This window comes from Seriola aureovittata, chromosome 4, assembly GCF_021018895.1.
Source record: "Seriola aureovittata isolate HTS-2021-v1 ecotype China chromosome 4, ASM2101889v1, whole genome shotgun sequence".
Classification (NCBI taxonomy): domain Eukaryota; kingdom Metazoa; phylum Chordata; class Actinopteri; order Carangiformes; family Carangidae; genus Seriola; species Seriola aureovittata.
In genome coordinates, this window is record NC_079367.1 from 13,501,696 (window position 1) to 13,520,523 (window position 18,828).

The 18,828-nt window shown below is 39.9% G+C and overlaps 1 protein-coding gene across 6 annotated transcripts in view; it reads left to right on the top strand.

Annotated features, from left to right (window-relative positions):
* Positions 1 to 18,828, top strand: part of gria4a (glutamate receptor, ionotropic, AMPA 4a) — a 107,066-nt gene that overhangs the window by 61,763 nt on the left and 26,475 nt on the right. For all 6 annotated transcript variants that reach the window (XM_056374045.1, XM_056374050.1, XM_056374046.1 and 3 more), the window contains exons 11-13: positions 7,660 to 7,866; positions 10,039 to 10,254; positions 11,082 to 11,242. In XM_056374045.1, the coding sequence (XP_056230020.1) occupies positions 7,660 to 7,866; positions 10,039 to 10,254; positions 11,082 to 11,242 (584 nt within the window). The remainder of the gene's footprint in view (positions 1 to 7,659; positions 7,867 to 10,038; positions 10,255 to 11,081; positions 11,243 to 18,828) is intronic.

Sequence of the window (18,828 nt, forward strand, 5' to 3'; positions counted from 1 at the left end):
CTTGCTGTCTTTCTTTAACCCCACCCATCTCTTCAACCCCCCACAAGCCCCTCGTTTTTACCTCCATGCCTCCCCCACCTGCATATTTTTCTGTGGATGGTGACCTCAGCAGGCCTTGGCTAATGTTAGCTCAGCCACCTCCTCCTCTTTGCAGCCTCTGATGATGAGGAAGCCTCTGCTGCGACACTGATGGCGGGTCTGCAGACAGAGCAACAGACTGACAAGCAGACTCACCTGAGTTGCAAACCCTCGGGAAAGACAGAGGACAGACAGACTGATAGACTGAGTGTCTGTAAAGCTCTATACAAGGACACAGTGTGCTCTGTTTTCGTTTCGTCATGATGCCTTTTTTTAATGTCTAATTTGTTTGAAAAGATGATTTTTAATTTTTTTTGTATGGAAATGATTTCTTTGTTTAGAAGTGGTTGGCACTGAGCCTGTGTGTGAGACACCAGGATGCCTTGCTCACTGCGTCTCCTGTCTTCCTCCCATGACAAAAGCCACAGTCGGACAAGAGCTCTGCGAGGGATTCTGTGGCCGCTGTCAAGATTTGACATTCAGCTGTGCAAAATCACCAGACCATTGGACAGGCCTGTTAATTCACATTCTTTCACTCTTTCTGAGGACACCACAATCACCACCACATTCTCTGTTACACTACAGAGCACCTGCAGGAGGAATTACCTCAACAAATTATTTCTATGTTTTCTTTTACTTTTTTCTTTCTTTTTGGGAGGAGAGTGACACAAGGGCAGGTGTTCGTGTCAGTCCTGTATTTTACAGCCCTCACCTTTTGATACCACTCTCCCTCCATCTTCATCTTTCTGCTCCGTCACTCTGTAAATCTACTCAGTCATGCCTACTCAGTCAACTTTCCTCTGCTGCATTTCAGTTGCTCTGAGAGGGTTTCTGAATCCTCACATCTGGATGAAAGGGTAAAGTGGAGAAGTTCTTTTAGTTTTGGGTATTTAACACTAAAATTTGCGGGAAGATTTGAAATTTGAAATTGAAATGACACCGTTATTTATGTTTTAACCTGTGTTTGATGTTACTTTCATACTGACATTGCAATTGTTTTTTTAACTCTAAAGGTGTGAAAGTATAATATGTTCAAAAAACTCTCCTGAAAAACACATTGATGTGACACTGTTGCCATCACCCAAATGACAAATGAGAAGGGATACTGTACATACACACATTTCCACAAAAGCTTATCTGCTGGTCATTCATACATGCAGGCTCTTAAGCCTTCAAGTAATGTATACACATGCATGTATAAAACACATGCACATTTACTCATTTAAAGTCAGTATGAGCAAAGTGCATTGGTAGGAATTGATTGTTAAGCCTGTTGGAATTTGCCTAATGTGCACTCGCAGGGCTTGTTAACTCTTAACACAGCCCCTGTGGATATGACGATAGTTTGTTTCTGATGTATCTGACTACTAATAAGTTAAATTAGCCTTTAAACTTTCCTCCATGGTATATCTCCTCTATATGTAGACGGTACATGATTTGCAAGATCTTATAAAATACGTCAAATTGTATAAAAGAGAAGATAAAATATACAAGCTTCTCATAATGTTGGCTTTGGAAAAACATTCTCCAACCAACCAACTACTCCAACCAAAATTGTGACTAACAAAAAGTATTGTGTAGGCTGGTTTAAGAAGGAGTTTTAAAAAAGGTTGACAGGTTGATCTACTAAGTGGTTGGTGACTCTGTTAACAGGCTGAACCAAAGGTTAGACAGACAACCAGGCATGTTTTGGACTGGCTGGTTTGTTGCCTGATCAACTGACTTACTTAGCAGCTGACTGGCTTGTGATTGTCTTTATGGCTGGCTGACTAATTGGGTGTAAAGCTGTTTTACTAGCAAGTTGACTTGGTGACAGACCAACTGACATGGTGACTAACAGACTGGGCAGTGGATTGGCTGACTGACTGTTGACTGGTCAAATGACTGATTGCTGAACTGCCTGTCTTCCTTAATGACTGAATAGCTGGGAGATAATCATGCTGACTCACTGGCCAAATATGTGACTGGATAGATAATTATGTACTGTAACCGCAGTAATTAATTAATGAATGAACTGATTGACCAACTGACTGAATCAAACGGACTGTGACTAACTGACTGCCTGGCTTGCCTCCCCCCTGCATCTAAATGAATGCCCGCAGGCTGATTAAATGTTTCGGTGGTTGGCTAACTCGTTATGTGACAGTCTGGCTTTTTAAATGCTGAACTGATTGAGTGTCCAGTTGGCAGCCTGAATGAATGACTGGACAGTTAGGTGACCGTCCAGTTGGGTGCCTGTATTTTTCATTGGCTGGCTAACTGGCTTACATAGCAAGTCCTGTCTGCCTTTTTGGCTCCAGTGTGAAGTGTTTCATGTCTTATCAGCCCCAACCATTTGCTTCTACAAAGCCGTTCTCCCTCTTTCGCCCACCCATTTTCCCTCTTTACATCTGTCTTTTTTAGCCCATCCCCTCTCTCTCTTTCTCTCTCCTTTCCTTTCCATTTTTCTTTTTGTCATATTCTCCCTTTCTCTTTATCTCTCCTTCTCACTTTCCCTTTTTTTTCTGTTTCTATCTGTCGTCTATTCTCCCCGTAGCTATCTCTGTTTGTATTCTGATCTGCGCCTTCATCTTTCTTCTGTAGTTTCATGCAGCCAGCACACCACACGTCCCTCTCTCCAGATGCTTTTCCACCAATTTCTCTTTCCAATTCGCTCCCTTTCTTTTCCTTTCAACCTCCTGATCTTTAGCCCCTCTTTTCTCTGCTCTTTTTCACCTTTCTTTTTTTTTTCCCATGCTCTGACTCATGATGCCACATTACACCAAAACATGATGCTTTCCTCCCAGCAGTAGCTACGTGCACTAACATCCAGTACACGCACAAACACAACCACACACAGCGTTGGCATTACTACCTTCACACCGAGACAAAAGCGCCTGGGGCAAACTGATAAACCAAGGATCCTTTAAAGTGAAAATGTGCCACTGTTGGCAGAGCTCCCATTGGTATGTGTGTGTCTGTATGTGTGTGTCTCTTTATGTATAGTTGCTTACATTGTACTAAATTAACTCAACAAAGTAGCCTGATCTGATTTCAAACACTTGACTTTCTAACATGATAAACCTGTGGGTAATTTGATGAAGCAGGAAACAGAGATGGCTGCATTCTGCTAAGACAAATTAAGGAAATTATTCCCCTTGAGATTCACTGATTTAAGGTGAAAAATTAAGCAAAAAAGCACTTCAATTTTTTATGGCTCCTGACAATCACAATTTTCCTCTGTAGAATCCAGACATCAGATATGTGGAGGTCAATAATCAATACAAAGCACCTGTTTGTGCTTCTGACATGGAGAAAATCAGAAATCATCTTTTACATTCCGGTGCAAATTATAGCTGTGAATGAATATGTTTAAAGGATTTTAATTTTGCTGAGAGTTTGATGAGAAGATCATATCTAGCTGGAGCTATCAGCCGGTTAGCTTAGCTTAGCATGAAAACTGGAAATACAAAAATCTGTTTATTGGCACCTTTAAAGCTCACTAATTACAACGTTATAGTTTGTGTTTTTAAAGCTATTGTATGTAACTTTTTAAAAACAAAATTCTTTAGTTGAAATATGCCCCAAAACATATCTTAATGTTAACCTTTATAACCAATCAGAGAATCAGTAGATAATCAATATGTGAACACACTTCTGGTCTACCACTCTTCTTGTATGTGCTGTACCTGAGTCTAAGCTAGGGGCAGTGACCTCTGCCAGTTTGCCTATCAGTCTCATTGTGAAGACAAAACTCGAGGACAAGACTCCTGCAGTCTTTGTGATAAATGAAGCTAACCGTCTTCTCGCTGTAGCTTCGTATTTAGCAAACAGATATGAGAAAGGGAATCAATTTACTCATCTAACGCTCAGCAAGAAAGCTAATAATTATATTTCCCAAAAGGTTGAACTATTCCTTTAAAATTTACCATGATAACTGTGAAATTAATATTAATTGTCCCAGGATCTATTGTATGTTTTATATTTATATATAAAGCTGGTGTTTTCTATCACCTAATGGATTGGTAGAAAAAAAAAGGACTGTATAAAAAAATGTCTGTTCATGGCTCCAGACTCTTGAATTTGCATTTCATTGTACAGTCTGCCCAGTACGGAAGCATTTTAATGTTTTTTAACTAACATCATTGGTTACAGTATTATCATTCATTCTTCATGACTTGCTTAAAAAGAACCTGAGCTAAATATTCCCCCCATAATAAAGTCTAATTTGCTTTTATTTTGTAGAAAGTTTCTGTTTTATCTTTGACTTTGTGTTCATATGGAGTTGTTTTTGTAGAAGCATGCACCAAATGTCACAGGCAGCTTAGTGTCATTCACCTGAGGAAAGGCACCAAGTAATCTCTGCCACAAAATTCAACCATGTTCTCTCACAAACTGTAAAGTCACATTTTTGTCAGTAGTATTTGGTGGGTCTCTGCGCAGTTTATTTGGTTGGAAAAGTTTATGATTGCAAAACAGTAAAAACTGAATTGAAAAAAAAGAAATGTAATCATTCGCTATATAGGTCACATTCTTAAATCAGCGGGGTTGTACTTTAAAACATGTTTTTCTGCTCGCATCTTAATTTCTTTTCGTCTTGATCCCTTCTCCAGAGCGGTCTTGATGGCTGTGTTGATCTATTAGAGGGAATTTACTTGGAAATGTTTTGCTGTTCATTAACACTATGATTCATGTTGAGTCAATGGAATGAGCGCCCCGGGACCTGCTAATGGCTCTGATAATGACATTTTAGGAGAAACGCTTTTGTATATTCTGACACTGAACACAATGGGCCCAGTTTTTTTTTTTTGTATTTGGTGATGAAGTGTTTGAGAAAAATGTTCAGCTTAAATGAAGAACTGAATTCTTATTTGTGTGGTTGTTTTTCAAAGACGTGTATTTTGTTTTAACAAATGTTATAATGATGACTGAATAATGGTTTCTGAGAAATATGGTAATGTATTGCTTTGGGTGTTTTTGTTTCTTTTAAAATGTGTGTCTCTTTCTCAACCTTTCATATGTAAATTTAAGATTATTTTTATTACTCGAAAAGAGGAAGAAAACTGAGGCCCTGTTCAGACCTGATATTAACATCCACTCACACGTGGAAAGTTCTAAGTCTGTTAGTTCAAACCCGGCATTAAAATGCGTCTCCACATGCGTCCGAGTAACCACCTGTGATCGGATCTCACTTCTCCGCTCTATATGCAAATAAACGTGCGTAATTTCTGTTTGCAAAGACCAAATGCGTTTTTGTTTTTAGCCAGTTTGACTATGACAAACGGGTCCATTGTCAATGTGTTTGTGTGTGTGTATGAGAGACAGAGAGGAGGAGGGGCTGAGTGAATCAATGCATTGTGCACAGCTCCGCAATGAAATACGGTTTTAGTCATTTGAAACAGTAAAAAAAAAAAAAAAAATAGAAAATCAATATGTGACAGTCAATGTTGATATTGTGGCAGCCACAAATAAATCACTGTATGAGAAACACTGTGAGAAGTGTAAAACTATTTTTGGTTCATTATGAAACTGTGGTAGGACTAATTAGACTGTGGCAGAGGACGTCAGTCTAGTTACATTCACACCACATGTCGCTGAGACCACCTCCAAATGTCGTCCAAATGAGTGATTGGATCTCACATGCGTCCTCAGTGCGTCCTCAGTGCGTCCTCGTAGCGTCTCGGGTGCATTCACACCTGTACTCAGAGCTGTCCACCGGAGACACGTGATAATGCCAGGTGTGAACAGAGTGTGAATTATTAGGTAGAAAATGAGGCTGAACTTTCTGGATTTAAAAAACAAGAAGAATCAACATTCATTCACTCAGAATGCTAACATAGTCAAAATGGCAACGATGGCATGTTGATGTTTATGAGGCATGATGTTTACCATGTTCACTCTCTTAGTTTAGTGTGTTAGCATGCTGACATTTGATAATTAGCAGTAAACAGAGGGAATGTAATCAGTTTTGCAGGTGTTTGGTCACAAACTAAAGTACGTGACAAATATTTTTACATACAATATTTTTAGTACATTGACTATTTATTTAGAAAATAATTTCTCCCTAGTTTACCTATTGGTTATACACAAGTATGAAAGGTAATGGTTTCATTTCAAACTACTTACTATAGAGAAAGAAAATCAATTTCGTAATCCAGCTTCCCTTTGTAGGTTTTGTTTGTGTTACTCAGTTTCAATTGTATGATTTTTTAAACCTTCTGCCTGTCTTGTTCTTCACTTGCTCTCAATGTAATTCAGTTTAAACACCAGATGAAGATTTTCTGTTACCTCTGTAACAGTCATTTTAATGCTCGTTTGACACCTTTTAAAACATGTCTGTCTAAAAATCCCCTTTGATTTCACTCTTCTTGTTTCCAATGTGAACCAATTTCCTGAATGAAGAATTCAATACAAAACATGTTATCATTTTTTATTGTGTTTTATGATCTCCATAAACCGTTTCATAGCTTGGGAGTGTTGGATATTATAAAAGCCTGCTTGATTAATTAGATGAGATTAGTCTTTGATTAAAAAGGGTTTGATAGCATTTTAATAGGCTTGGTTTCAGTTGGATTACAGGATGAGCAGCCTCAGGCATAAAACCATAACTCACTGCTCCTGATGGATATGCTGTCACTCAAAAGTCTGTTTGTGTGTGTGTGTGTGTTTCTTTTCTCTGTACAATTCAGAGCCACTGTAATGCGTGTGTCATTCATAATGCACTCACCATCTCACAAGGCAACATTAAACTCTGCCCTTGCTTTCATCTTTGTTAACTGCACGCACAGCAATCATTTTACCTCTTACCACACATTATCAAAGCAGCAGTCGCCCTCCCTTCCTTCTTTTTCCATCCTCTCTCTTGTACATTTCTCTCCTCTCAGCGTAGGTGTTGTTGTTCAGGTGTTCAGTCAGGTGAAGGTCCCAGTGGAGTCATGTAGAGTCAGACAAAGGCATAAAACAAGGTAGTGGAAGTCAGAAATACAAGATATAAAACATCTACCTCAGACATGGCCTTTTAAAATCCAGCTCTAATATTTGTTCCCTTTTTATGAACTGTGCAGCAGTTTCTGTCAGGTTTTGGTGGTGTTTTCTTGACAAGATAGGTTACCTGAGAGACGTCCGTCTCCTTTAACAGTTTAAAAACATTCACGTGTGACTTTTAGATTGCCCTCATTGTCCTACATCCACGGTAAAATTAGTCTTCCATGACAATGTGCATATATATTTTTGCTTTCTAATGTTTTGATCAAAATTCTGCTTTTATATCTGTTGGTTTTCAGGTTCATTTCTTACAGCAGAATTGAATTCTGTCAGCAACATTGCATTGGTGTATTGCATAGAGCTGTGCCCCTCTGTGTATGATAAAAAATTTAAAAAAAGTAATATAAGTTTCTTTTGAAAATGTATATACCTATATTTTTTCAGAGAAATCATTTTCATTTCTGTCATTTCTCTTTGTATGTGTTTTTCCCTGGTGCAGTGTTTAAATCCAAACTGTGGGCTCCTCTTGATAAATTTTCATTTCCCTTCTTTTAATAAGCATTGCTGTCATGTTCCTCCAAACAGTTGTGTCTTTCTCCCCTTATGCTGGTTTTGTAGGAGGGTCCCTACGTGATGCTAAAGAAGAATTGGGAGCTCTATGAAGGCAACGACCAATACGAGGGATACTGTGTGGACTTGGCTTCAGAGATTGCCAAACACATCGGAATCAAATACAAGATCTCCATCGTACCGGATGGGAAATATGGAGCCAGAGATCCAGAGACGAAGATATGGAACGGCATGGTCGGAGAGCTCGTGTATGGGGTAAGTTTGGATGGAAAATATCTGGACTTTATTGATTTTTTTGTCAGTAGCTTTTGTGGTTAATTATTTCATTTTTTAGTCTCTATCTCTATCTAAAGCCAGAAAAAGTGTTCCTATCAGGAGATCTCAGATCCAAAAGATGATGATGTCTTCTAATTGCTGTTAATCCAATTCAATTTAACTTCAGTTTATTTATAGTGCACATCACCCAAAGAGTCTCTGGCATTCCTTACAGGATAAAATACATTACAAACATTGGTTACTGTATTACAACAACGGGATTGAAGTTAAGAAATTATTAGAAAGTTCATAAAAAACAATAGAAAAGAAAAAAAATTGGTGTCGGTAGTTGCCAAAGCATCAGTCAGTTGAATGTTTACCCAACTTTTGACAGTAGGAGGGAGAATAGCACAGAGACAAAAGATGAGTTTTACAGTAAACCTGGGTAAGCGATTATTTGATTACCATGATAGTTTAAAATTAATTTTCTATCATTTGTCTTACAATTAATTACAGCCCCATTTGAAAAAGTGGATTCAATCTCTACTTCATATCAATAATCTATACACAATAACCCATAATGTGATATGTTCAAATATTTATGAAAATGTACTATAGAGGATAGGGGAATATAACAGGTTCAACTTAACCACATACTGCAATGCAATCCAGTACAGCAATATAACACATTTTGGGCACGGAAAATGTGTTGTATCAACACTTCTGTAGCAACAGTTCTTCAATATTGTAATCTTCATAGAGGTCATATGTACTGCAGGGCTATTACATTGAATTTCATTTGATCCAGCTATTGTGACCCTGCCATAGTCGTTCACGCTGAGCTGAGGAAGGCTCAAAATAACTCTCATGTTGGACATTAACTCTCTGAGCTCTGCGTCTCCTTAGTTACCGTGTCAGTCTGCTGCAGAGATGCTGTGTCTGGAAGGCTACGCTTATTTCTTGAGAATTTTGGCAAGCGTGCTAATTATGCCATTGACGCCCTTGCACAGTCTGGGATTTCACATCGCTTGTCTCAATGCAAACTTTATCAGCATGCAGAAAACAATGTCAGTCGTCACTTTGCGGAAGAGTGAAAGTGGAGACGTTGCTGCAGAACAGCGACAGAATTAATTAGCCTCCAGAATCCGTATAGTGGAAGGTGACACAGCAGAACGGCTGCATTGACTAATCAGGTCTGATTTGTTCCCAACACTCGCCGTCCTTTCCGATGACTCCTCTGCCACATAGGGAAGATTTCAGCACTTTGTCCTCCACGTCTCTTCACAGTTGCCTTTATATCTTTATGTCCCTTACTTTATGTTTATCTGTGTGACTTTCATCTCCTTTTCTTTCATGTTGTGTACTTTTGTCTCTCCTGCTGTCTTGCTCTAATTTATTTCTTCTCCCTCTGTTGTGCATTGTGGGTTGTTGTTTTTTGTTGTTTTTTTGATATTCTTCTGCCCTCTCCTCCACTGTTTTCTTTCCATATCGCTTCTGATTTCCTTGTCTTTCTTTTGCTGTTTATTCTCCGTACATCGTAACATCTTCACTCCTTGTAGAGAAGGAGGTTATTTGATATGCTGTTATTGTCGCCTCTTTTTCCGTTAAGACTGCAGACGCTGTTTAGACACACTTAGCTTCTCAGAAACAGATACTCAGTGTGCTGAATGAATGATGTTTTTGACTCTTACAGATTTCGCGTGTGTGTGTGCGTGTGTGTGTGTGTGCGCGTGCGTGTGTGTGAGCACACATGCAGATGTGGATGAGCTTGCTGACTAATTTATATTCTGGCAGTGTCACTTTCATGCCTATGTATGAATTACTTCTCTGTCATTCTACTAGTTTTCCCTGCAGCTCTACTCTCTCTTTCAACCCCTTCAATCTCCCCCGTCTTCTCTCATCCACAGCACCAATTCCCCTTCTTTGCCTCCCTTATTTCCTCCATTTCCTTCCCTGCGTCGCTCTTGCTTCAAACTCCACTTATCCTATACTGATCTTGTCTACTATACCTGCTTATTTTATTTCTCCTCCTCCTTCTTTTATCTTTCTCCTTCTAAAGACATCAGAGTTCACAGACTCTTTTGCATGTAGTTGCTGCAAATCTCCTGCACTACCACATCATTAAACTACACAAAACACATTCTTCTCTCCCCACCCCCTCTTTTTCTGCAGAAAGCAGAAATCGCCGTGGCCCCGCTGACCATCACTCTGGTGAGAGAAGAAGTGATCGACTTCTCGAAGCCCTTCATGTCTCTGGGTATCTCCATCATGATCAAGAAGCCCCAGAAGTCTAAACCAGGCGTTTTCTCTTTCCTGGACCCACTGGCCTACGAGATCTGGATGTGCATAGTGTTCGCTTACATTGGAGTCAGCGTCGTGCTGTTTTTGGTGAGTGATTGTTGAAGACTAGAAATGAGAGGATGAGCTGGGTGGACCGGACTGTAACAGTTGGAAGAGTTATTAAAGACTTGGGTTCAGAGATGAAAGTGTAGCGCTATTATTTAGTTTCCAGGGTAAAAAAAAAAAAACTAAATTCAGAGTCAGTGAGCTACAGCATGTGATCCTAATAAGTCACATTTCCATCATCAATATAGATAGAGGCGATGAGATGACTTCTTCTTTGCATGGCAGGTTTTAATGTTACATGCCCTTTTATGATGACATAATAACCTGGAGTGATCATGCATATTGATGCTTCTGAGAATACACTGTCTGGATGTTTTACAGATTCTTAAAACCCCTCAATAAATTCATGCAGTTAATCATTTTTCAAGTATGTTGACATCGCCTTTATCCCCCTCAGCCTCAATGTGTTTTACAGTGTTTCAGAAAGCTTTTGTCCAGGAAATCATTAGCTACTTAAAGGCATTCTGTCTGCATAGAATCCACATCACAGACAGCTCTGTATGCAAGCCATGCAAATATTTAATGAAAGATTTAAGAAATGCAAGTTCACATTTTCGAGGTCATGTTGGCATTAATCCTGTGATACCAGAGTGTCTGCATATTCAAGGAAACATTTTTCTCTTCCTAGAAATTCGTCCTCTCTGGTTTTGTTTGTGTTATTTAGCCGTTACGATCATCGCTGAACAAATTTGTCGCTCTGTTCATTTGCTTCTGTCTGTATAAGGCCTATTGATATATCTCCACAAGTCTTTTGTCTTTTATAGACCTATACGATCTCCATCATCTTTTCTTTTCCTTTGCTGTCCCAGGTGAGTCGCTTCAGTCCGTACGAGTGGCATGCAGAGGAGCCAGAGGAGGGTGCCCCGGAGCAGGGCCCCACTGACCAACCGCCCAACGAGTTTGGTATCTTCAACTCCCTCTGGTTCTCACTGGGAGCTTTCATGCAACAGGGCTGCGACATCTCACCACGGTAAGGGAGGTGGAATGGAGTGTGCGAGACAAACAGAGAGCATTTGTGAATGCACGAGTCAGACAGACATAGAATGAAAGTATTTGAGTCAGTAGGCAGGATGTGTTCATAAGAGTGCATGTGGGCTGGGAATAGTGTGTGTGCGTGTGTCTGTGTGTGTGTGTGTGTGTGTTTGTCTAACTGTCTGCAATGTTAGAGTGCTGTAGTATTAGGCTTTGGTGATTCAGACTGTTGACAATGTGAATCACCTCTTAGCACTTTACTGGCTTTCACTGAACTGGACTGACACCGTGTGCTACAGAAGCTTAAGATGTGCTATAAAGGCACATACACAGACACAAGCATGCACACACACACACACACACACGCACACAAAAACACAAAAGTGAGAAGAAACCACCTGCACACAGTCCAGCGGTTCATGTCCATATGGGTGCGCAATGGTGGGAGATTTAGCGGGTTTTCTAGGTGTGTATGAATTTTTAATGTACCACTGAAGAGGCAGAGTCCAGCTGTATTTTTAGAATATTTATAAGAATATGGCATTTTATTATTGATAACCTGAGAATGCAGTTTAGTGAAATATTCATGGCCGTCATCCTCAAGACCTTTAGGGAGCAAATCTAAGGAGAGAAGGAGCAGTTGGGAGAGCGTCCGTCCAAAGCAAATGACAGAAAGGAGTGATAGGTGATGAGCTGAAAGAAGGAAAAAGTGTGAGCTGTTCAGCAAAATGTTCTTGAGACAATAATAAGAATGGGTTGCAGATATGTGAATGGACACTTCTCACTTCATCATAGAGGTGGAGAAGAAGCAGTTGGTGGTTCGTATTGTGCTGTAGGACAAAGATGAGTAGTTACAAATGCAGATTTACTTTTAATACACACAGTTTTGTTTCACGTTTTTGATTCTGTGCCTCTAACAGGATAATGAGCTAATTCTTTTTTTAGTGACCTTAATCAGAATCAGTTGTTTGGCCCTTAATGTGCGCACTGGTTCAACATGTTATAATGAAAACACTGTCAGTGTGGACATGAACTTCATACTTTTCATTAACTTTCTATTTGTTCTAAACAAACTTCTGTTGTTGCTCTCAAACATGTTTACTGCATTCCAATTAGCACTTCTCGTTCGAGAACGGTACAAAACTTCAGCCGCCCAAACTTTGTTTGTCCCCATTCTTTTGCTCCTCTGCCTTTCTCTTTTGCTCTCTCATCCATCTCGTTCACTCTCTCTCTTCTCCCCCCTCCACGACACCTGTCGTCTCCCACTCCTCCCCACTTTACTGTGACTGACAGGCTAATTCTAGCCCCAACACACAAAATGGAAAACGCCCACACCACCTGCACTCAGCCACACTCACACAATCACGCACGATGTGCACATAAATACACAGAGGCCTTGCAAACTAACGTTGCTTGCACACGCATATGCGGGAAAAAAACACCCAGTGCGCAGTTTCACAACAACCCAACACACATGCAGACCTTTTTGTTACTTGCAGGTCCTGTTATAGATGTGTGCACATAAGCTACAGCTGTCAACTCAATGATGTGATACTAAACATGAAGTCAGTGTTCATCATGTAAATCACCCCCCCTGTCACTTCCAATACAGCACAACTCCTCTATGGGTAAGGATTACTAAAGTCATAAATGCCAGATTATATTCTTACAATGCGAAATCTGTCATTTACACACTTTTTCTTCTTCTTGTTCTTTTTGTTTTCTTTACTGGACTTTTCAAACAAGAAAAGAGGTTTCAATGTAAACTTTTCTCGTCTCAGATGTCTTTCTCATAAAAAACACTACAATAATAATTCATCGTGTCGATTCAAAGGCTGGCACTGCAGCGGTATTCAGTGGCGTGACTCTGTTTCCAGGATGATCAGGGAGTAAATTGATGGAAACACTTTTTTTTGAATTGTGATATGAAACTCCCTGGTGTGTGCACAGCAGAGGTTTGGAGATGCATAGCATTTAACTGCAATATAGAGACATTCTATCAAACATAAGTTAAATTACTGCTCCATAATAAGGAGGAGGAGGCTGTGGTGGAGAAGTGAAAACACATAATGATGGCTACCAAAACAAATAATGCTCAAACATTGACTCCAAACCATAAATTAAATACACAACATTTCAGACCCACTCATTTTTAAATGAAAGTGTGGTTTGGAGTCACCGCTCAGGACTTATTTTTTCATTGATACTTTTTTCAATTAACCCTCCACCTACATGTGTTGTGAACATGATTCTTCCTCACTGATGGCAGCATAGGAAATAAAAAGCAGGATCACACTGTACAACAAAGGGTTCAGTATGTTTGAAGCAAACTAATTCATAGCGCATGATATCTGACCATGTCTAAAAAGCTAGAGCGTTGAAAGAGAGGGGTGAGATGCAATGAATCATATACTGTAAATGGCGATGAGAGTGAAGACTTGGATAGTCTCGTCATGAGGTCAATCATGGTGTTGCATTTAGCTGTACAGCTGCCTTTCTCATCTCCACACACCTGACCAGTCGCTGTGTTAAAAGTGGACATGCATGTCCTGTTGTCATATGGACATTCGGAAAGTTGTCAGATGCAGTTCCCCAAATTCCAGTGTTGAGGGAGAGGGTTTTGTTTTAAGAATACTGAGGCTTTAAGACTATGCAGGATACAATTAGTTCTACAGGGTCTCCAGAGGTCATTGTCATTATTGATAACCATCCAGGTCAGATGACATGACTAAAGCTCCCTGCCTGAACAACACCTGTCAGTGTTTCTCAATGGCTCTGAGGCGAATGTAAACGAAACACAAATGGAGTGATGCTGCACTCATTACACTCTCTGCTCGTTGCAGCACATTCCCAGCGCACTCGTCTTGTTTAATCTGTCATACTTAAACTGCTACACCACTCACTGTGAGCATTGCTACATCATCATCATCATCATCATCATCATCATCATCACCATCACCACCACCATTCTGCTTAGGTACAGCGTTTAATCAGCCTCACCTCCACCCCAGCATCCACCTGTAGCCACTGATTGTAGTCAAGGAGTCTGAGGGAAGGGAAAATTGTTATCATCACTCCCCGGGCTTAAGTGTGTGCTGCAGGGAATGATGAGGCTTGACTGACTTGCTCAGACATCAAACACTTGACTGTACCTCGTACTCACATAAAACCAGTCCACATAAACTGAGTGACTGGAACGCCTAAGTAATGACACAATTTATGATTATGCAAGAAGAGGCAGAAAACTCAAAAGAGGTCATGTTCAAAGAGTTAAATTAAGTTGTTCATCAGATTAATTGATAAAGAAATTAAATAAGCCTTCAGACCAGAATTTTCTGCCATAAAACCGTGTGATGGATGAGCCTCCACTGTAAGAGTGTGCTCCGCAGAAACACGAGATCAAGTCCTTAGAAAGGGAGACCTGTCATGCATATCATCATGCCATATCATTTTTTCTTTCCCTTCTGTACATTTCCTTTAATCTCCCATTCCTTTGTTCACCTTTGCAGGCAGGTAAAGTCATAATGCCAACTTCACTGACAGCAGAGATGTGCTGTAGCTCCAACAAAGACAAAGCTATTATCAAATAGCAAGACATGTCCCTGCTGCCCGTACGACTCCTTCAAGTTTCCTGTAGCTGAAATAGCCAGTGTTTACATTAAGAACATAGTAGAGAGCAATGTCTACAAACAACACACTGAACTAATTTCTCATAAAGAAGAACACACAGAATTGGAGATCATTTCTCTTTTGATCAATCATAGAGCATAACACTCTTCTGTGCGGTGTGTAATACAGGTGCAATTTTACATGGGAATTAAGGCTAGTGGAACCTCACTCCCTGTATGCGTCAATGATCAAGTAAATTAAAATGTTTAGTATTTAAAGTATTTAAAAATACTACAAAAGGTGGAAATGGTGAAGAATTAAATGGAAATGAGGATGCACCACTGAACTGGCGCTATATGATTTCAATGCAATGAAAGTATCAAAGTACGAATTAATCAGCTATTTTATTTATGTTTTGTTTTTTTACATTAGTCCTGTGATCTGCTGATTTAATTGGAGTTGACTTAGACGTCCTGATCTGCAAGTATCTGAAAACACCCTGTACTTTGCAGTGTGGTAACTGCTGCAGTGTTGAGGTTGACTTTTACTGTGGAGCTGGGAATAAATGGAAAGTAGGCAGCCTCTACCAGAAGAGATTTTCTAACAGACTGCATTGAATGCCTTCCTGTCTATTATATATGTTGATTTTTGAATGCGTTTGTGTCTGTATGCTTTACAGTCATTATTTGTGTTTTTCTTAAGGAAGTACACATCCTCTTCTTGTTTTATCTGTCGTCCCACTCTGTCTTATAACCTTCATGAGCACCTGTCGGCCAACTGGTCCATGTGTTGAGACTTGTGTTGTTTGACTTTATACGCTGTGTATATGTGTGTGTGGGTGAGACTGTGTGTGTGTTGTGTATTGTGTATTGAGCTGCAATAGTAGGTCCATTGATATTCAGTGTGGGTCCCTCTCTCCTTGCTGCAGTCATCTCTGCAGTCTGGGAGACACAGTGTAACACACACTCCTACTCAACTCTCCCACTATCTATCTATCTATCTATCTATCTATCTATCTATCTATCTATCTATCTATCTATCTATCTATCTATCTATCTATCTATCTGTCTATCTGTCTATCTGTATGTGGTGGCACATGAAACACTTCTTTCTCTAAGAAGCTTGCATGCTCTGTCTCTTGCAGACACACCAACTTGTGTTCCCTTCACCTTTCCAATCAAGCAGAAGGTAATGGCAGGCAGCAGACATGAACGCACACACTCACACTCATTGTCAGAGTGACCTTGAGGTGGCATTTGCACCATCCACCTGTCATTTTTCAAGCCCAGGCTTTTGAGTCCTTAATATCGGTGATGGACCTGGTCGCCACATGAAAAGGTGGGAACAAAGTGACGGACAGTTAGGTGATGGGAGTGGAATTTTTAAAAAGTGGAAATGAATAAATGGCAGAAAAGTGACAGGGTGTACATTGAGAAAGACCAAGAGCAAGTGCAGGAGAGGGGCAGGGAGATAAAGTGATCACCAGTGAACATCCCAGAAGGATTGGATCTGTCTCAGTCAATAAACATCTGAAATTACAGCCCACTTCTCGTGTGTGTGTGTGTGTGTGTGTGTGTGTGTGTGTGTGTGTGTGTGTGTGTGTGTGTGTGTGTGTGTGTGTGTGTGTGTGTGTGTGTGTGTGTGTGTGTGTGTGTGTGTGTGAGTGTCATGTGTAAGTATTGAGTAAATGGCCGTGGGTGTGTTGAATAGTTAATGGTAGCTACAGATCCAGCTAATGGCATGACTAACTAACTACAGTTGAGCAGTGGAGCTTACTCACTAATTAATGATTACTCTCAAAGTCACTGATTAGAACCCAGTCAACCCTGTGTTTATGAAATTTTTGTATAAATTCCACAAATAATCTTCTCGCTGTTCTACTCACCCTAGGTGTCTCGTTTCTTTTCTTCTTCACTTTTATGATCCCGCTTATTGTTTTATTTTATTATGCCTTCCATTATCTCCCTGTTGCACCTTTAATCTTTAATCTGGTAATCTGATTTGCTTCCATGTGTGTCTGTTTGCCTTCACGCCCTTTGTTCTGCCTCCATCTACCGTAGAGTCTCTCCGGCTGTTTCAATCAATCAGTCAATTTACTTTCTTTCACACCTTTCGTCCATGTAAGAGAATGATACAAGAGATGAAAGACAAGGAGGAGAACCAGAAGAAACTTTTTCAGTGTCCTTCTGATCCTCTATTGTGTCCTAATCAAACATTCATGCCTTGGTTAACCGAAACATCGGACACACTAGTAACCGACAAACTCAGCATTTATTAACATATCTGTCATCATCACTTGATAAAACATGTCTCGTTTGTTCCCCAATCAGAGAGCAGCAGAAAGTGTTGCATTTCCCCTGTCAGCAGGCCTTAACAAACAAGGAAATTAGTTTTTAACAAGCTCATGATTTGCATAATCAAATGGAACACATGCCACCCGTGATGTCTGGTGTGTCCGAAATAGTTTGAAAATATAATTCCATCATTTTTCTGGGAGGCAAGGCAAGTTTATTTATACCACCCCATTCAAACACAAGGGAATTCAAAGTGATTCACAGACGCATAGTAATACAGTAAAATCTAAACACTAAGAAGACATTAAAATTGCATTTAAATGGCAATAAAAACAGAAACAAAAGCACTTAAATGACAGTAAAAGCCGAAACAAAAGCAAAAGCATAGAAATACTTTAAAAAAAATAAGACATTAAAATTACATTTAATAAAAAATGAAAACAGAAAAAAGGCAAAAGCAAGAAAATAGTTAAAGATTAAAAAGGGGTTACACATTTAATTCAATAGAAAGCCACAGCAATCAATAACATTTTAAGCCCTAATTTAAATGAGATGATGGTTTTAGCAGAACTCAGGTTGTAAGAGAAAGAGAAAAAAACACCACCTGTTAGAAGCCCATCTTCGCATTATTACATTGATTGATGCTTGTAAAACTACTACTTGTAAAAGACTAAGCATCTACACCACCATTTGAGAGTAGCATGTTAGCATGCTAACATTTGCTTATTACCACTTAACAAAAAGTGTAGCTGAGGCTGATGGAAATGTTATTTGTTATGCAGGTATTCGGTTATCAACTTTTGAACAATTTCAAGTTTTTAATAGATTTATGAGCTAAAAGTTCAACAAATTCATCAAATTAAACAACACAATGCTCAATACTTTGTTCATGCACTCCATAACGATGTATAGAGGCGTTTTCCGATCTGATGCTCCAATCGGCAGGAAATAGTTTTAGGTTATGACAAAGCAATGGTTATGGTTTGGTTAGGTTTAGACACTACTTGGTTAGATTACAGGGCCTTTGTCATTATGGTTACAATAATAAACACATGGTTATGGTTAGTGAACGATTGTATTCATGCTGTAAATCGGGGATTGTCAACCGGTGGTCCGCTGCCCTCTGGTCAGTGGCGGTATTGCATGTGGTCCGTGAAATTGTAAATGGAAATCATGGACCGATTCGTTGTCAGGAAAAAACCTGCAGAGCAGGCTGAGACTGCAGCCTCTGCTGGAACGACAGTCACAGAGGAGACTGAAGAACCAGACGCCCCCCCTGAAGAACCAGCCCCCTAAGAGAAGGACTCAAGGAAACGTAAGAGGGAGAGACTGGCAGAAGGAAAATATGATGCAGAAAAGTATATTAAACTCAGATTCACTTTCACCACCAACAAAGCAGGAGATGAGATTCCAGTATGTTTCATATGCTCGGCACGCCTGTCAAATGAAGCAATGAAGCCCTCAAAACTAACGCGGCATCTGGAGACCCACCATAGTTCACTGAAAGGCAAGCCTATCCAGTATTTTGAAGAAATGCTGCGTATTTTTAAGGGACAGCAGACACTCATGAAAAACAGTGCAACAAGCAGTGAAAATGCTCTTAAAGCCTCATACCAGGTGGCGCTTAGAGTTGCACAATATAAAAAACCCCACACAATCGCCGAACAACTTATTTTGCCAG